Genomic DNA, 21478 nt, shown 5'->3' with positions numbered 1-21478 from the left:
AGTTGGGTTATTTGGTTTATTTGATATTATAACATCATTCTGTTCCGTATGACTTCTGGTGCCAGTAAAAAAAAAATGTTTTAAACAAGTGTAATATCACTCACTTTATAATGTTTTTACTCTACGTTTGTGCAGTTTTTGCGGGGATTTATTATATATTTTTTTGAAATTATATAAATAAACTAAAAGTATTTTATAATAGGTTTTTATAAAACAACTTGTGCAAAATTCACTTCACAAAAGATCCACATTTCTAACTTTCATTCGTAGAGAAAACATGGACAATATGCCATGGTTTAGTGGGAAATTACTGCCATCTACTGGAAAACAATTTAAAAATTAAAATAACATGAAATTTCAACTACAGCCACTAGATGGCTGTAGATAGACGTGATGGTATCAAATTTCATGTAATTGCTGAAGATTTTATCACTGTATACAGTATTAGGATATTAAAATAAGTTGCAAAAAAAGTGTTGATATTACAACAGGATTAATAACTGTTTTCTCATAACAAAAAAAGAACTGAACATTTAAATACAATAAAGTAATACACTAAAAATGTATATAGTAAAAAAAGGTTTCACTTTAAGAATAGTTATCACTTTACAATAAGGTCTCATTAGTTATTGTTATTTAATGCATCAACATTAACAAAAAGCAATATCTACATTTGTTACAGACGTTGTTGTTTGTTAACGTTGGTTAAATACAACTGATCATTGTTAGTTTGTGTTAGCTCAGATTTTGATTTGAATAATATATTATTAAATGTTGAAACATTAATAAATAATAATAATAAATGCATTTGAAGTATTTTTATTGTTAGTTAATGTTAACTAATGGAGCCTTAGAGTAAAGTGTTCCCAAACAATAATAAAAATCAGAAAATTTTCACTCAATATTTAGGGCATGTTATAGTTAAAATGTGGAAATGTTTAATTTTGTAAATAAAAAGCCTAGTAGGTAGTCTGGCTATCACCAGACCAATCTCAATCTTTTAATATTGAACATTAAGCTAGTCTGGGGAGTCTGCTCTATATAGATCAAATGACTTGTACGCAATTGGATAGTCCTTCAACCAATCAGACCAACAATCCAGGTGATGTACTTTGCAGCGAAAACTCCAGGCAGGAAACGTGTCAACAAACGTGTTGGTTCGGAGATTTGATCAGCGGTTTGCAGAAGCAGCAATGGCATCGAGCAATTTTTGCAGGTTGTGCAAAAAAAAACATGAAAGTGAGTGGTATTTACACCCACTCGAGCGATTTGTTTGCTAAACTAAAGAAGCCATTGAGCATCGTCGAGAGGTTAAAAGGAATTGGATTGGATTAAACCCGCCAATAGCACGCCAGTTGGATAAGCCAGTTTATGATTGGTCCCAGCAAATTTGTAACGGAAGCAGGAGAGAAGAATGTACAGGTTTCCAGCCTGAGCTGCAGGGCGAAATCAAATCGAGATAGATTGGCAGATCGAGCTGGGTTTACCCAGTCTACCTAGTAAGTCTACCTCGTAAGTATTTAAGAGTTTAGTGCTGTGATGAACACCATTGTGAATACAAAAATCTGAATAACTGTTTAAAACATTTAATACTGTGCAGAAACAGAAAGTAGCACAGCTGTTTTGTTTATGGGGTCACCAGGGTAACGGCTGCATTTCTGCTGTCAGAGGGTGAAAGTGCATTTTCATTCAGCACATCTGCTTCACTTTTTCTGCTACAGTATGTCATCATTCCAATTTATTTATTTTTTATTTCAGCAAATGTCATTTGAGGTCGCAAATGACCCCCAACAGCGCATACTAGACTTAATGGTCTAAATGAATACAATTTCTGTAACTGTTTAACCTTTACTTATCAAAAATGTTTATTCTGTTTTTTGTGGGACATGGCAGATTTCTGAAAAAAAGACGTACACAAAATACTTGGGGCTTGTTTTGAGAACACTATTTCCCACCCAAAGCACAATAACTGGGATCACTATTTATTAGAGGTTGTATTTTTGTAGTATCTTGCAGCCCTTCACCTGGAGCTTTAATGAGAAGTACACGTTTTCGTGTAAGTACGGAGTGCAGAGAGTGGAAAGAGAGCAGCACATGTCTGCTGAATCATCAGCAGCTGCTGTTAGTGTCAATTGGTCGGACTCAGAATTTTAATATAGTAGTTTGAATTAGATAAACTGTAATTATTTTACTCTACCCTTTTGAGACTGAGATACTGCCGCAACCACTGAGCTGAGCTTTTAATATTTATTATACCTCTGATCGATCGTTTGGAGCATTCCTAGAAACTTTTAATGTAAAGGGGGTTTTTTTGCATCCATTTTTAAGAACAAAACATATAAGTTCCTACCCCTTGCAAAATCTGATGCCTCCCTAATTGTGTTGCGGACCCCAGGTTGGGAACTACCAATATAAAGGATTTGAAAATATTTTAGTTCTATAGCTGTAAATACGTAAAAATGCTTAGGTTTTATAAGTAGTCAGTACATCCATATTGTTTATAATTCGTGATGATGCTTTATGGTATTGAAGCATCCATTGTAGCACGAGGCCAGTGCCACTTCTGGCAAGTTCATGACCTGTTAAATTGTTGGACCTGTAAGAAAAAATTATGTAGATCTCGATGAAGATGAAGTTTATTACAGAATAGCAGTGGCAAGGTACACAAAGCAACTTGGGTTTACCGGTGTCAAACCTTAAACCTTTTATCCTGTTCTTAATGTAAATGAAGTTGCTCTTGTTGCAACAGCTGTGGTCTGTATGTTAATGAAGTTGTGACACCCCATTGTCTGAGAAGGTTCTCTGTGTCCCACACCCAGTCCCATTTTACAATTGACTTCCATTTGTTTAGGATGTGATCAACCCAAATGGTGAAGAAACAATATAACTTGACTTTCTTTCATCTCTGATAATTAAGCCATTTTGGGGATGAGCTCATTCTAAAATATATTTTGTAGTGGAATTTGGGTTGAGGCAGACTACAATTTCTTACAGTCCCCTCTCTGATGCTCTTGACCCAAAAAAAGCATCACATTCACTCCCTTCTCACAGATTACACCTCCCTTCTCTATCGGGCAGGTGCCCAGTGGTGGTACAGCCCTGGCTTAGGTTGTCCCCTCTGGCCACTGGAGAATCTTACCGTCTTTGGGTCGACACCTCATGCACACTGCTTACAGCTCCATCCAGTTGGGTAGAATTGTCAAAGAGACTCTTCTAAAATTTGGCAATATGATATACAAACATTTTCTTGGGTGTGGGTGAGAAGACATTCAAGAACCATAACAGCCAGTAGGAGTGTCCTAAAGTGATCATTAAGTTATCTGCAATTCGACGTTTAAACAGAACACATAACATAATGCATTGGCAAATAATAAGAAAGATACATAGGCCTACACATACAGCCGTTTTAAGTTACATTCCAAATTAAACCAGAACAGGCCATATTTAGTCTCCGTCATGAATTTGTTTTGCAAAAAATCTTGTCTTTCTTCAAGGCCTTGTTGGGCTCTCACAATGTGTATCAGTGATGTTAGCATATTGTTTGGTTTTGATTGTTTTTGACAATCAATAGACAATATAATGTGTGTGTGTGTGGTTTTTCATTTTGTCATGTGGACATCCTTTATCCACTTGTTTTCCCTCTATGTGGAAAGACTGCTGTCCATAGCCTCTGAAATCTCCTCTTGTTTCTCTTCTCATTGTCCATTCTTTTCCACTTGGACCGTAAGTCCTTCTAGAAGAAGCAGTCACTGGTGTTGTCCGAGTCTGTGTCTATTCATAAGTTCCATCCATCCCATGGTGGGTCTCAGGGTTTCTAGGTCTTTTAGGCCTGGAGTTCTGGATCTTGCAGGTCTGGAAATCTCTGTATTCTGTTATTTTTCTTGAGAAAATCCCCTGGCTCCACTGGTTCTACTTCCTTCTCGTCCTTCAAACGACCAGATCGTCTTTCTCCAGGAGGTTACACATTTCAGACAAACATCTTGAGGCTTATATCTGAAACAATAATCAAAAAGAAGAGGTTGCCCTCCTTTTCCCCACAAGAATCTTTTCACATTCAAAACATTAAAGGGATGGTTCAGAGTAAAATCAACCTAGGGTCCTTTGCACCATGACCCCGGGCCAAACACCCCCCAGAAGCCTTTTTTCCCTTGGTCGAACATCATTAAAGCTAGAGCTTATTTCAAGATATCAGCCGAATGGCTTAGTGCAGGCGCTAATGGATCCAAGGATCTATCTCGTAATTTACCCCACTAATAATGCCCAGAATGGTACCAAACTACTACAGTAGTACAAATAGGTTCTGTACTCATAAAAAGAGTCATTGGAAAGTTTATCAGGAGTTTATTTAAATAACACTTGCCTGATGGCTCATGCTACTGCTAACCTGGACGTTGAGGTCACTTAAGAGGAAATTAACAATACATGGGTTAAGAGTCAAGGCAATATTTTTTACATAGTAAGTTTTATGTCGCCAGGGTTTTTGTCCTGTTATGTTAACTTCTAACAAAGTGTAGAAATTATGTAGGGATTATGTAGGGTATGTACTATGTAAGATTCATTGTGCAGTCAGCTTCATTGATTATAGCGGAACATTATGAGATTGCAATGAATTGAGGTGACAGCTTTTTAGTGATTATAAAGCGAGCAGTCTTTGTGCGCTTTCTAGGTGATATACTATATTGCAAAAAGTTTTGGGACGTCTTTTAGATGCATATGAACTTTGACATCCCATTCTTAATCTGTAGGGTTTAATATGGAGTTGGCCCATCCTTTGCAGCTATAACAGCTTTAACTCTTCTGGGAAGGCTTTCCACAAGGTTTAGGAGTGCGTTTATGGGAATTTTTGACCAGAAGCGCATTTGTGAGGTCAGGCACTGATATTGGACGAGAAGGCCTGGCTTGCAGTGTCTGCTGTAATTCATCCCAAAGGTTTTCTATCGGGTTGAGGTCAGGACTCTGTGCAGGCCAGTCAAGTTCCTCCTCACCAAACTCGCTCATCCATGTCTTTATGGACCTTGCTTTGTGCACTGGTGCGCAGTCATGTTGGAACAGGAGGGGGCCATCCCCAAACTGTTCCCACAAAGTTGGGAGCATGAAATTGTCCAAAATGTCTTGGTATGCTGAAGCATTAAGAGTTCCTTTCACTGGAACTACGGGGCCAAGCCCAACCCCTGAAAAACAACCCCACACCATAATGCCCCCTCCACCAAACTTTACACTTGGCACAATGCAATCAGGCAAGTACCGTTCTCCTGGCAAACGCCAAACCCAGACTCGTCCATCGGATTGTCAGACAGAGAAGCGTGATTCGTCACTCCAGAGAACTCGTCTCCACTGCTCTAGAGTCCACTAGAAACCACCTAGAAACCACCTTTACACCACTGCATCCCACGCTTTGCATTGCACTTGGTGATTTAAGGCTTGGATGCAGCTGCTTGGCCATGGAAACTCATTCCATGAAGCTCTCTATGCACTGTTCTTGAGCTAATCTGAAGGCCACACGAAGTTTGGAGGTCTGTAGCTATTGACTCTGCAGAAAGTTGGCAACTTGCGCCTCAGCATGCACTGACCCCACTCTGTGGTTTTACGTGGCCTACCACTTCGTGGCCAAGTTGCTGCTATTCCCAATTGCTTCCACTTTGTTGTTATACCACTAACATTTGACCGTGGAATATTTAGTAGTGAGTAAATTTCACGAATGGACTTCCAATATCACGGTACCACGCTTGAATTCACTGAGCTCCTCAGAGCGACCCATTCTTTCACAAATGTTTGTAGAAGCAGTCTGCATGCCTAGGTGCTTGATTTTATACAACTGTGGCCATGGAAGTGATTGGAACACCTGAATTCAATGGGTGTCCCAGGCTGGAATATTAGGTTTATCATTTTTATAAAACCATTTTGGTCAATACTTTATTTGAACATGTAGTACATGTTTGTAGATAATTGTTGTAAGTCAAATCCGGCCGTAGTTGTTAATAGTATTATTTTAGTGTTTCTGCTGTTGTTGAATTTTTAATAAAAACTTAACAGATTTTTGTGTCTTTGAGGGTCGTTAAGGATTTTGAATGTGAAAATGGGGGTCTCCTGGAAAAAAGTTTGGGAACCACTGTGTTAGAGCGTAAATACTTTTAACACCTTGCATGATGTAAAAGGCAAAGATCCAAATATTATTTTCCTTCATGTTATTTAATGCAGATTTAACCATGGATTATCGTTTACTTTCAAATGACCTGAATGTTTAGCTAGGGGCTTGTGTGAACTCCCTTCCTAATTTAAATAAATTGTTCAGCACATTAGAATAGCATTTCATGCTTTATACTCAGGCTAGCTCGTAACATCGTAAGTCATCTGTTCAAAATGAAGGACAGCACAACATGTGATAGGCCCACATGGAATCTATGCATTGTTTTGTGCTGATTTTGGAAGAAAATCTGCTGAATTGAATGAAATATATGCAACGGGGACAACTCGTTGGGTCGGAAAGGTCGGAAATTCTGCTGTGCTTTCTGTGGAATTCTGTAGGCTTGAATTCAGTGTAGGTCTACTGATTGCATGATTTATTTACAAAGTGACGTATTCCGGACCAGTTAGCGATTCTCTAATGTTCCACATGAACACAAAATTCTGGCCATGGGATTTACAGTGTCACTGAGCATGCTTCACCTTTGAAAACTGTTATGGTCCCTGGTTTAGGTCAGGGTGTAACATAAATGACAAAACAATATTTACAAAAATTTCGTTTTCATTGTGATATTCTTTTGATTTTAACAAAACAATTTCTTGTTAAAAAAAAAAAAAAGACACAGCAACAGAAAAAGTTTGGAAGCAAAATCTTCTGGGGTGAGCTAATGCCAAAACAATAAACAAACAGAAACTGACTTTCCCACAAAAAAATTACTTCCCTACAAATCAAATAAAAGAAACAAAACATACAATGACATACCCTATCTCCTTATCTAACCAATAAACATGAGAAAAAGTGATGGCCTTTTGGCCTACAAAAAAAGGCACTCACCCCCTATACGGCTTCTCAAATAATTAAGAATGTATACAGATAGGATCCATGGGACTCTGATGTTTTCACATAGAGCAAACTGTATAAAAAGTGGCTTCCAGAGATCACCAAAATCACCATCTAACACACAGCACAACAACCGTCAGTCAAGAGCAACAATAGTTTTTCCAACTATATTACCTTTTATAATTCTATTGAAAGCACACTCTCTTTCTCCCACTCTCCCATACAAATGCACACACATACAGCACAGACACACACAGAAACGTTATTGTGAACAGGAACTTGTCAGCGCCGGCCTGCGATTAATAAAATACTTTTTCAACTGAAAAGCTCAATGACATTTTTCAGTAGAAACAATGTATACTTTTGTTTTCCATTTCATCTTTACCCTGCATGATTTAAGTGTTGATTTTTGGTTTCTGTTGGCTGGTGTTGGCGAGTTGGGTGTGGAGGCAGAGACATTGTCCTTGCGCAGTGGCTTTAGCTGTGTACCTGCTGATAACAGTGGAGAATGTGCTTGTTTGACAGGGGAGGTGATAGGCCATGAAAATATTTGATCTGCCTCTCACATGATCAAGGCTGTCGTGGTCTTTTTGAAAGCGCAGCATTTTGTCAATTAGTTGATTGAATGTGGCCTTGTTGTGGAAATATTGCTAGTTCTTTCAAAGTGATCTCTCTTGGGTGACCTGGGTGATCTCTCACCCGGCTCTAAAAACATACATGATTTACGCAACAACAGGTAGCTTGATGTGTTTTGAATGCTTTGATGTTGGTCATAAACTGCACGCTTGCCTGCATAAAGAGTGAGTTGAAGGCATTGCTTTTAGGATTCGAGATTGGCACTATATCTAAACTTGTGCCTTCTCCTGAGGTAAAAATGTCAGAAGTCTGTGTATCTTCATCTGTGAATATTCAATTAGATGAGGGGAAAATGAGGGGAAAACAACAATTGCAGTTTCTGGCTTTAGGAATATTGAGTTATTGATGAAACACTGGATGTTTGAACGCACTCTGTACCAAGGCCAAGTGGTAATCCACCTGGTGGTTTTAGTGGAAAGGGTGTGGTGGAAAAGGAGCAGTTGGAGTTGATCTGCAACAAATTATGTGATGAAAAGAGTGGCATGGATGTAGCATTGTCAGATGAGACCACATCTCTACATGACATTGATTCGTGTTTACAGGGAGATTCTCTGTCTAGTGTTGATATTATGAACTCAAGAGCTCTCACAAAATGATCCCTCACTGTAAATGTTGGAAGAGATTAATGCTTTTCTAGACACATTTGTGAATCAAGTTAATGTGCCCCCCTCGACTGCATACAGTTTTTATATATTTAAAAGCTTCGAGCATGGCAGCTTGAGGCTGTCTGCACTGGAAAAAAAGCTAACTTTTAAAAAAGCATTTGTTCAGTAGCAAACGGGGCATCAGTTTATTGTCTACAGTTCATCCAGTGTAGACAAAATCGCTAGTTATAATGGGCTCTATTGGCTTTTGATGCATCATGTCGCACCGCTTACATCTGGTGTAAGATATAGCACATTCTACAGAGATATTCAAATGAGGACTGAGGTACTGCCAGAAATGTCACCCACATTTAAAAACACAGCAGGCTTGTTTGAAATACTGTGAATAAGAATTTTTCTGACACATTGCTAGAGGATCTTATCTATCTGTGTGGCAGCAGAAGCATGTCTTGTTATTGCTAAGAACAAACAAGGACATGCAACGAGCAAACCTACTAAGTTGTCAGATCAAAGCTGTATAAATGTTTATTCTCTAATTTTACATGAGAGGTCTCAGAGGAGAGAGAGAGAACTCTTGTTTAAGTGAGCATTTTTCTGTATAATAATTGCACTCAACAGATTATTTTATCTGTGATTAAGGGATGTATTAAGCCTTGTTCACTATACCGCTTTGATTTCTTTGCCTGATCTGAGCTCAGATCCATCGTCGAGAAACATATATTTGAGGTATGGCCCACTCATGTCCTAGAGATGGCAGGCTCATCAGCATTCTCAGGGGGCTGCTGATAATATCATTTGCATGAGAGGATGTAAGCTCTGGTCTCAGACAAAACATATCCACATGCTTCCCTAGAAAATAACCTCTCTTGATGTCATACTGTGTTCAAATTGAATGTGTGGCTGTTTTCATCAGTTTGTTTCATTTTTAAATAGGTGGTGTCTGATGCTGCAGGACAAGGCGTCACCATCACAGGGGACAAAGCCTTCAACAACTGGAACTGGCCCAATGCCGTCATCTTTGCAGCTACAGTTATCACAACTATAGGTAAGGATTTGGACAATTTAAGCAAGCATTTAAGGAAACATTGATTTTTATTTTTAGAAAAAAATAATAATAATACAAAATGCGGGTGAATTCATTTATGCTACCGTCATTAACTCACAAAAATAATTTATAATAATAAGTTGTTGTTATTATTATTATTATTTCCCATAATTCAGAGCCATTCAGGCATATCCCTCTATCCTTACAAACAAGGGTACAGTAGTACAGTTTCGTTTTTTTTTTTTTTTTTTTTTTTTTTTTTTTGCTTAATACTCAAAAATAAAACGTTTTCAGACTGTGTAAATTGAACATCAAAAAATTAGATGAATGCCATTTACTATAAACTGCTATCCATTTTCACCAAATTTTTTTTTTATTTCTGCAGGTTATGGAAATATTGCGCCAAAAACGCCTCCAGGGAGGGTTTTCTGTATATTTTATGGTCTTTTTGGAGTGCCACTGTGTTTCACCTGGATCAGTGAACTTGGAAAGTTTTTTGGTGGAAGAGCTAAACACCTTGGGCAATATCTTACTAAGAAAGGAGTAACATTGGTAAGGAGCAAACACACACAGGCATTGTATTGTAAAAATGATTATCACTATAATAAATATAAACTATAACAAAAATAGCTATGAGAACTTCTAACTGCATTTTGAAAATCTATTTTTGTGTTTTTTTTTGTTTTGTTTTTTGGCTTCTCAAAGCGGAAAACGCAGTTCACCTGCACAGCTGTCTTTCTGTTATGGGGTGTGCTGGTCCATTTGCTGATTCCTCCATTTGTATTCATGTCTCAAGAAGGCTGGACCTATATCGAGGGCTTGTATTTTTCTTTTGTCACTTTGACAACTATTGGTTTCGGTGATCTTGTAGCAGGTGGGTGTCTTTGTTGTTAAAACTGCTTGTTATCATAGATCACTTGAGAAAATTAATAGTTGGCTCTAGTTAATAGTTAAGTTGGCTCTATCTATCTATCTATCTATCTATCTATCTAGAAACATGGTAGCAAGGGTTAAGAACCCCTTGCTGTAGTGAGATCCAGTTATGTATGTATTAGGGCTGTAACTTTTTATTCGATATTCGAATATGCATTCGAACATGACGTGAAATATCCGAAACCGAACTATAAATAAAATATAGCTGCGAGCAGCGATTGCGGGCCCAAGCCGGTGGCACCGCCACCCTGGTGCCTTTAGTTACACTAAAGCCACCGGGGTGGCGGTGTCACCGGCTTGGGCCCTCCATCGCTGCTCGCAGCTATATTTTTATATATATATATATATATGTATATGCCAGTTGGTGGCGCTATAACTTTGACTCACAATAGTTACATCCATCTGATCGGCCTCTTACCACGAACACACTGCTGAAGTTTCATCAAGATCAGTTAACGTATGCAGAAGTTATATTACTTCGTGTTTCTCTTTTCTCGCCATTGTTTCCTCGCCACGGCCAAACCGTTCAAGATATCAAAAATCCGTCCGGAATTTATCATCCTCAATGTCTTGACTTCATACTGACCGAGTTTGGAGGCGATTGGATGAATTCTCTAGGATGAGTACATTAAATTCCACAGCATGCGTTTTTCAAACAACCCATAATAGCCGACTTCCTGTTGGGCGGAGCTAATAACTTGGAGTGCGGAAGTTGTTCGGCCCGATGAGATCTATATGTGTACCGAGTTTCATATTAATTCATGCAAGCGTGTTTGATATATGGACCAAGTTTTCAGACCGTGTCCAAGGGGGCGCTGTTGAGCCCCCCTGCCACGCCCGGGTACCAGCTTCAGCCCGGCTCTGATGACCGTGGGTTCTGACCTGTGTGGAAAGTTTCAAGAGTTTTTGAGCATGTTAAGGGCCCCAAAAGCCCCTGAAACCTTGAAAAACAAAGATTAAATGGAATAGACAAATCCCCCCCCCCCCACACACACACACAGACACACACAGAGAGAGAGAAAATTCTCCAGAAAATCCACATTCAAACCAAAATATCTGACTTCCTGTGGGTCTGAGGTTATGACTGTAAATTAGAAAGGTGTCCTGCTTGATGAGACCAATACACCTACCAAGTTTTGTGATTCTAGGAAAAACTAAGCCCCCATTTTTGACTAAAGGTGGCGCTACTGAGCCATTCCACCACGCCCGTTTCTGAAACTTTGCACATGTCTACTGTATAATAAATGTGATGTGTCTGTCGAGTTTCATGCATTTTCAAGCATGTGAAGAGTCTCAAAAGCATCCGAAAAGAATATTAAAGTTTGATGCGTTGCCACGGCAACAGTATCTAAGATATCAATAATCCTTTCACAGGTCTACATCTGCCGTGTGTCTACATTATACACATAAAGTTTTAAGCAAATCGGGTAAAAATAAGAAAGTGATTTCAAAGCATTTTGAAAGTGACACACTTCCTGTTGCCAGTTGGTGGCGCTATAACTTTGACTCACAAAGGTCACATCCATGTGATCGGCCTCTTACAACGAATACACTGCTGAAGTTTCAGCAAGATCAGATAATGTATGCAGAAGTTATAACACACTTCCTGTGTCCCATTATTCGCCATAAATTTGTTTCCTCGCCACGGCCAAACCGTTCGAGATATCAAAAATCTGTTCGCAAGAATTCATCCTCAATGTCTTGACTTCATTCACACCGAGTTTGGCGGCGATCGGATGAATTCCCTAGGAGGAGTATTTCACATTCCATTGTATGCGTTTTCCAAACAACGTATAATAACCGACTTCCTGTTGGGCTTTTGTAAAACTTAGAGCACGAAAGTTGTGCGGCCCGATGAGATCTATATGTGTACTGAGTTTCATATTATTACATGCAAGCGTGTTTGATATATGGACCAAGATTTCGGACCCCATTCCAGGGGGCGCTGTCGAGCCCCCCTGCCACGCCCGGGTACCAGCTTCAGTCCGGCCCTGATGGCCGTGGGTTCTGACCTGTGTGCAAAGTTTCAAGAGTTTTTGAGCATGTTAAGGGCCCCAAAAGTGGCAAAAAGGCAAAAAAAAAAAATAATGAAGAAAAAAAAGAAAAAAAAAATCCTTACGAAAACAATAGGGCCTCCGCCCTTTCAGGGCTTGGGCCCTAACTATCCGGTTTTTAAAGTGCCATGTTTTGCCATTTTTTTACAGTCTATGATTAGACCGTTTGCTTTTTATTTTATTGTTTGCCATCTCATCCAGTAGCGGCCGCTCTAAACGTATTGTAGCGTAGGCCCATGACCAAATCAAGCGAATAATAGCAGCCAATAGCCCGCTTGTTTTGAAAATGGAAGATAACGACAAAACTAAAGAGACCGCGCTGTAATTCCTGCCTATTACACACACACACACACACACACACACACACGACCCACAGAAAAGACGCGTGTCAGTATCGAGTTCTCTTTTGGGCTTGAACAAACCACAACACACAAATTATGCCAAATGTCCGTTTTGTCGAGTGTCCTCATAAGAGCAGTCTTAAATTATTTAAATAAAGACTTAAATGAACGTAGAGATGTGAGAAAATGCGATGCGTGTCAGATCGCGTCTCTGTCCGCAGCAGCTGGTCTTAAAGTGTCATTAATGTTAATCAAATAACAAAGGTAAGAGAGTACATTACTCACTCAGACCCGGCGCCAGGAGGATTATTATACCGGTAGCCTAATCATGAATGCACTCCGCTATCTTTTAACACATCTCCGGCGAACGGCTTTTTCACGCAAAAGAAAAACTCTCCATGAAGCGCAGTGAAATTCAGCGACCATGTGGCGTTTCCTGATGGATCGAGGTTGTTCGTTAACTTCATTTTACATTTTACTCGTAGATATTCGAATATATTCGAATACATTTCTTGATATTCGATATCCGTTCGAATTTGATTTTTCTCAGAAGTGACAGCCCTAGTATGTATGCATGTGTGTGTGTATATATATATATATATATATATATATATATATATATATATATATATATATATATATATATATATATATATATATATATATATATATATATACACACATATATACACACATATATACACACACATATATATATATATATATATATATATATATATATATATATATATATATATATACACACATATATGTATGTGTGTGTGTGTGTGTATGTATGTATGTATGGTATGTATTGTATTGTATGTATTGTTGATGTTTATCAAAATTGAATTGGTAAAAGACTATAGTATTCTGATTGATTGGATTAATTGATTAAATATTTGACAAAAACAACACAGATACAAGGTAGTTATAAAAATTGCCCTTACAGAGGTAAAAAAATGAATACGGTGACCAGGGACATGTTCGGTTCACCTAGATTTGTCGTGGCCACGACATACGGTAGTAACTCTTGAGAACGTGTTAAGTCATGGCCACAAGATGATTTTGTTGTGGTAACAACTAGAGCCCGACCGATATATCGGCAGGCCGATATTATCGGCCGATATTAGGCATTTTCAAAACTATCGGTATCGGCATTTATAACGGCCGATAAATGAATATTTCAAAAATAAAATAAAAACGGACGAAACACCCTTCAACCATGTTATGAGTGTTGGCGTTGTATAGTTTGTCCACCAGAGGGCACTCTACACCGTCCCTGTTGGCAACACTCGTGTATAACGCGCCACACATTCTGCAACCTGCTGATCCAGCCAGAGTCGGGCAGAGAGAACCGCGAGTGAGATCATCGGTGAGTTGGTAACGACTCACGAGACATACATTGCTTGAATAACAATTAAAAGAACATCCCTATCAGTTCTCTTAACTCAAATAAGGATGACAAAATTCGTGACTCATGTCCAGTTTTGCTGCGGTTAAATAAGCCGAGAGTGAAGCGGAACAACGCGACGTAGGCTATATTCACATAAAATGTTAACACTGCAGTTCACAAAAGTTCATAATGTGCATGTGCTTTAATGCTTTGTCGGTTAAACATTTAATTTTAAATGCTGATGCGCTGTTCTAACGTATGCGTTTCTCAGCGCGTAAGTTACATGTGAAGCTCACATGCACTAAAAGCCTTTCTACCAGCGCCTGGATACTGGACTAAGTTATCTTTCGAGTATTATTGTGCTAATACTGTTAAATACACACAAGATTTACATAAACAAAGTCGGTTGTCTAAAGTGAAGGCAAAATTGAGAGAAAATCAGCTAGTCAAATGCGTGTACATTAGACGTGTCGTGCTCAGCTCTTAAAGAGACAGTAGCAATTGTAAACACATTGCCGCTTGTCCTTAAAGGGATAGTTCACCCAATAATAAAAATGATCTCATTATTTACAGGCACTCTAATGTTGTTCCAACTGTATTAATTTCCTTCTAATATTTTTCTAATATTAATAGTTTGAAGAATGTGGGTAACCAAACAGTAGCTGGTCCCCATTGACTTCCAAAGGAGAAAAATATACTATGGAAGTCACTGGGGTACATCAACTGTTTGGTTACCCACATTCATCCAAATAACTTATTTTCAACAGAAGAAAAAAACAACTTGAGAGAGTAAATTATGACAATTTGAATTTGTTGTCAATTTGAATGTGAAATTGTTGTTTTTGTTCAAAGGACTAAACGTTTAGTCTTAAAAAAAAATCTTAAGTTTGTATTTTTATACATTTTATTTATCAGAACTTTAATATATTTTGATGTTCCTCTGTTCTGTTGTGACAATAAAAGAAACAAGTTTCTTTTTAAAATGCATTATCATATTATTTTAGTTAAAACTCAAATAACTACAAATAACTAATGTTAGGGAAATTTGTTAATGTTTTGTTGCGCGTTAATGAAAAAAAAAAAAAAATATCGTCCGATATATCGGAATATCGGATTTTAAAACCAACAAATATTTGTACCGGTATCGGCCTTCAAAATCCTTTATCGGTCGGGCTCTAGGACCCATCAAAAGTTTGTACACACCAATTGTAAAGTGTGTCCAAACTTACTGTACTATAATACACATAAATAATATTGCTACTGTATTATAATATACACATAAATAATATCGGCCGATATATCGGTATCTGGCTTTTTTTTTATCGGTATCGGCATCGGCGCCCAAAAATCCATATCGGTCGGGCTCTAGTAACAACATCCTTATGTCGTGGCCATGCAATGTGAAGTCATGGCCTCCTGTGTCAACCTGTGACCATGGCAACCTGAGATTATCAGAAATTGATATTAAGAAATGAATAGGTTATTTTGAATTTAGAATGACAAAGAACAGTATTAAGATAAATTACCATATTGTTCTGAATATAAGACAATGTTTTTTTGTTGGAAAATACATCTGAAAAAAATGGTCATCTTATATAATAAATCTTTATATATAAATCTTAAGATTAAATGGCTAAATATTAAGGCATTCACATTCATGCATTCAGTAGATGTACAAAATAATTTAAACGCTAATATAACTAGTCTCTAAGTTACAAATTAAAAGAAATAGTTGACTCAAGAATATAACTCAAGTATACACACTGATATTTTGTACCAAAAAAATGTGACTTTATTTTCAGTGGAACACAAAAGGAAATGCACGGTAGAACATTAAGAGACTGATAGTTTTGGTCACCATTAACTATCATTGCATCTTTTTATATTAAACAAATTGATGATTGAGATTGAATGCTCTCTTTCCTTTTGTGTCCCACAACAAAAGAAAAGTGTGTGTTTTTTAACTATACCTCTCACAGTAGACACTTTATAAAGAAATCTTACCTTTTAACATAAAGCACAGAGAAATATAGCAGATAAATAGCTTTTCTTTATGAAGTAAAGATCTTTGCTCTTGCAATATTCAGTTATGTCCCTTTGTTATATTTGTATACATCCAATTCGGATATGCAAAATATGAAGGTGTTATTGGAGCAAAACAACTGAGCACCTATGACTGGTCAATTTGTAGTTGTAGAGAACAGCCACACGTGTATCAGTAAATATGAAGTAACACAGAAAATTGTCTTGTAGTTAGTATTCGACCCCCAGCAATGGACATATGGAGCCGCGATTTGAATATGAAGTTGTTTGCGGAAAAGACGTGCATGTTTCAGGCGCTGATGAAAGTTGTCACATATATCTGGGTGCGTGTGCTGGAAGAGAAGACAACATAGGATACGAGGCAGATGTGCTGGGTGAAACTTAAGAAATTGAGGAACCTGTCCAGTGGAGTAAGATCAGCGACGGAGTCATGGCTTTCCTATCCAATACCCATTTTCCCTGTCACCATTGTCTCGGACAATGTTGAGAGGGACCAAACATGGAGTGGTTCACTCAAATCTCTGTTCTGTGAGATGAATTGGGTCAATAGAGCTAAGTGTCATTTCTTCTTATCAGCTTGAGTCGACTACAGTGCATATGGCCTTGATAAATGCAAGTTCAGTTGTTAACAAAACATTTATTTTAAATGGCTTTTATGTAAGACATGGATTGGACTTTTCTTTCTACTACTGAGACTTGGTGCTGATTTGAGCTCTCTTGCTGAACTCTTACCCCCTAGGTGTAATGTTTTAAGTACCTTGACGACTACTCGTTGAGGTGGAGATCTGGCTGCAATTTTTAATATGATTAAGTGCAAGTTCTCAGATAGCAATGAGTCGGCGGACCGCCGGCGGCGCTCCGGAGGCAGTAGAAGCGTCAGAATGGCGTAATCGCAAACACGTTTGACGGTGCACCGCCGGCGGCAGCCGTTTTTTAAAAGCGGCAGCCGCCTTCGTTCCGTGGCCGGCCCGCGGGCCAAACGCCGTCCCGCCGCCGTTATACCGAAGGCGGCCCTTCCGCGTCAAACGCTATTTTCGAGCGATCTGTCGCCGCTTATTGTACATATATATATTTATATGGCATGCAGTTTATCAAGAATAATGATTGATCAAACCAGACAAATTTCCATTTGGCGTTTTAATTCCACATTTCAAAGTACAGTAACTGTCAATGAAACATTATGTCAGATCATTGAAATATAAATAACAGAAAAAAAAAGAAAAGAAAAAACACACACACACACACACACACACACACACACACTAAAGAACATGCAGTTTTCCAATTACATTTTGGTTTAAAAAAAAAAACAGCCTTAGCATACAAGCAAATTATAACACTTACAATAATTGTTAATAATATAAAGAGGTCAGCTCTGGGATGAAAAGAATTATCAGTAAACATTATAACAAGTAATTAAGATATTTGGTACCAAAGAATGTGCAGGATACCAAATAAATCGAGGTATAACATTACATTTACAAGCCATTTCTAACAATAGGATAAGTGGTAATAATTTAGAGTAAGCTCTGGAGTAGAATAGACCATTATAATGGCATTGCTGACCTGGGGTACAAGATTTCACTGTACTGCAATAAGATCGGTGTCTCTTGTATCTGTGATAAACAACTTGACGTGTATATATATAAAAAAATACTACTGAGGTAAAAACAGTCAGTCAGTCTGAGTGCTATCTGGGACCAGGTAATGTGCAATATCAAGTATCAGAGGTATAAAATAGGATTTCCAAGCTATTTTTAATAGAATAACAGTTAAGCACACTGATGGAATGAAAGTAGAATTTTGGTACTAGTTAATGTGCGATATCAAATATCAGGTATGAAATAGGATTTACAAACTATAATAGAATCGTTAAGCACTGGCGGAATGAAATAAGCCAATACTAAAGTCACGGTAAGTAGAATATTTGGTGCCAGATAATGTGCAGATATCAAGTATAACGGGGAATTAAAAAAAATAAAAAATAATAATAATAATTTCCACAGTGAACAGTGTGGATAGGGTGAGTGTAGTCTGGGTGAGTGTAGTCTGACACTTCTGGCTTCTTTAGGGGTCTTGATGTTACTGACTGCAGGATAAAGAAAGGGTTCCAGTTGTCAGTGATGCTCGGGTGTCAGTAGTCAGCCTAGGTTTAAGGGGTCGGCTGTGGGTCCCTCTCAGCTGTGCGGCGTCTTTTGCCACCTTCACGGTCAGATGCTCCTTTCAGATAACGCGTAACGTTAACCTGGACCGCTTCATCAGTGGCATCCTGGGTTGCCGGGTTCTTCCGGATGGCTCCTGTAGAAAATACAGATGTGTCATTCCATTTGAATGGCATAGTGCCATACACATCTACTTAAATATAAAAAAAATAAAATAAAAAAAAGCAACTTACTTTGAACAATGGTCTTCAGGAACATGTCTCTAAAACATGCTTTATCCCCTACTCCAGTCCAGGTTGTATTGATGGAAAGGTGATTAGAGAAGATACTCTGAAGCATTCGCCAAACGGTTGTCTTTAGGTCCCTCCCACATTTGATTGCCAACAACCGAAGCTGAAAATCCCCAAAAAGTGTTACAAATTACATTTCTCTGAAGCTTATCATACATAAATATAAAATGTGACAGGCTGTGGATTCAGACTATAGAATATGCAGTGTACAATCTTAATTTTACTTTTTAGATTACCCTATGGAGTTATAAACGAAATCAGCACACTTACAAATCGTTCCTGAAGCTCTTTATCCTGCCTCAAACTGTTGTCAAGCAACGCCAAATCTTCCTGGGTGTCTAGGGGGAGTAACAGATCCCCTGGCAGGGATAACTCTCCAACAGACACATTGGCACTGAAATGTTGCAGCATAATGTCCATTTTGTTGTCCATGCTACGCACAACATCACCAAACTCTCCAAGACGTCGCAGCAGATTGAAAATCTAACAAAGGGTATAGTTAAGTGGCAGGATCACAAATCAAGCATCACAGCAATTTTACATACCAGCTCTGAAGTCTACAGATGGCTCAACATTTTCCTGGTTTTGTGGAATCGATGCAACTTCTGGAGCATCGGGCAGCACTGAAACCTTGTTACCAAAGCTCAAAAAAGGTTGTCCAAACGACAGCACTGCTGGTGCATCTGGAAGACTAGACTGCTCTTCATCAGAAGAGGAAAGGGGTCTGTAATTGGAATTTGAGATTCTCTTTCTCTTTCCCTTCTTGTCATCGTCCGTCGTTTCAACGCTGGGACCTGTTTGGAAGCGCACCAAATATCTCTTTGCCTCTTGCCAAGATTCTAGAGCAGGGAATAATGAATGAAAGAGTTATCCACCATAAACAGACAAAGAAAATACACAGATGAAATGCAGGAAAATCAAATGCACAAGTCAGACCCATTTACCTGCTCCCTTCATAAACTTAAAATTATGTTTCTCCCAGGTGCTGTGTGGAGGCGTGCAGCGGAGGGCTAAATTGTTGCCTTGGTCTTTTTTGAGGAGGTTAAATGGGGGCCAATAGCACATGCCCTCGCTGAGCCACACTTGCGGAACCACTGCAAATGGCAGATCCTCCTCATCAATAAACTGAACAATGGCAAACAGCATCTAAAATAGAAGAAAAATGGGCATAAAGTATACATTTTTATTAATTTCCAGGCAAAAATAAAAAAAAAGCAGTCATTTTTACAAGTGGACCAACGGAAAACCAGCCTTTCCATCCGGGCAAGGAAGAAGATAATATTTCTTCTGCACATTTGCTATATGGGTAAACCGGAATGCATCTGAAGGCCAGATAAATGAAAAATGCCTAGCTTGGAAGATTCCACAGGGTAAGTAAAGAAATTGACCATGTTCCGGAACTTCTTGTAGATGACCAAAGTGTTGTCCATTTCATCAACGACGACATTCTGTATAACTACTATGTCCTTATTTTCCAACAGGACACAGTTGTCTCCCTCTGAACGTTTCACAACAAAGTCTTGAAAGTAACACTCCTCATACTGCTTTTTCACAGAAAGACCGTTGAGGAGTGGTCCATGGTTGTGCTTTCTCAAGGACCTTGTTTTGGAGATGTTTGTTCTTCTGTGCTGACTTCTCTCCGACAATCGGCGAACAACCTGCTCCAGTGGTTGTGTAGGCTTGCGCAACAGTTTCTTCAGACGCCCAAGGAAGTTTTCAAATGGGAAGCATGAGATGTTATCAAGGACACCATACTTTTTGGCATCTTGGCTGAGGTGCACCAATCCATGCATGTTGTATGTCACATGTTCTTTTCCATAAAGCTTGCTGCAGTGATCAACAAAGATAACCAATATTCCGTGTGCATAGTCTGCAAGGTCAGCACACAGGGATACATTCAGTAGGATGTTGATACCAACTGAAAGCAGCATGAAGTTGTTGTACACTTGAGTTGGTACAAGGTCTTTTAAGCTGACTGGTCCAGTGTACACGAGGAACTGCCTGAATTCTGTAGCTTTCCAACGCTCAACATCTTCCATGGATCGTTGCTTCCTGTTGAACTCACACGGAACATGAGGTGTGAAGGTCAGGAGTACTTTGGAGAGCTCTTTTTCCATGCTGGGTAAAAATCTTGTCAGCCGCCGTCCCTTTAGCCAAAGATGCAACAACTTTCTTGTCACTCCAAGGCATACCAGATGCATATAATCCAGTGGGAACTGGGTGACCAAACCAACAGACAACAATGCCAATGGCGTTTCTCCACACTGATGACTGTCATCAGAAAGTTCGTCACGGACTGCATGGTCTAATCTTAGAGTAGCATCTGTTTGAGGAAAGGTCATCCTGTTCTCGTAGTGGACCCCCTTTTGAACACACTTATCACACCCATAATATCCACTGTGACCTTTCACATTTCTAACAAGTGCACGAGCAGGGGCGTCACAGATGAATGCTGATATTTTGAAAGGAAGTGCTCTCCTTTCAAACAGAACTCCTTCCGTTTCAAGTCGCTGTGCCTCTTCTACAAAAGGATTCAAAAAGTGAAGGCTGCTTGGCTTCTTATTCCCATTATAGAGACCAATGACAAATGGAAGTTTGTTTTGCTGGACATTACCCACAATTGTTCATGTTCAATTAAACCAAGAACTGGCCAGAACTGGGCATTTGAACTTTTGAAAAGTGGAAGTCCATCAACATTAACTTGCATTGAAACTGACGTCAACTTCTGCAATTGAGGACACTCTAAAAAGTGCGATAATATTCCACTTTCAATTCCAGAGTGATGGTATACACCACCTGAGAGTTCTGTTGTTTTAACACAAGTCACTGTTTTCAGAAGGGTTCTTGGGTCTTTAGGAAGGGTTGGATGATCCTTGGACAAAATGTTTAAAAGCTTACCAAGTGCCACATGGGGGATCATGTTGTCAATAGCCCACCCTGCCAATTGTG

At 38.8% G+C, this 21478-nt stretch overlaps 1 protein-coding gene across 1 annotated transcript in view; it reads left to right on the top strand.

Moving 5' to 3' along the window:
- Positions 1-21478, top strand: part of kcnk5a (potassium channel, subfamily K, member 5a) — a 35762-nt gene that overhangs the window by 3017 nt on the left and 11267 nt on the right. Inside the window, exons 2-4 of the mRNA XM_079853453.1 lie at positions 9199-9310; positions 9696-9862; positions 10016-10184. Coding sequence (XP_079709579.1) covers positions 9199-9310; positions 9696-9862; positions 10016-10184 — 448 coding nt within the window. The remainder of the gene's footprint in view (positions 1-9198; positions 9311-9695; positions 9863-10015; positions 10185-21478) is intronic.

Source organism: Squalius cephalus, assembly GCF_949319135.1.
Source record: "Squalius cephalus genome assembly, chromosome: 20".
NCBI lineage: Eukaryota > Metazoa > Chordata > Actinopteri > Cypriniformes > Leuciscidae > Squalius > Squalius cephalus.
This window is presented reverse-complemented; position numbering and strand designations above follow the sequence as displayed.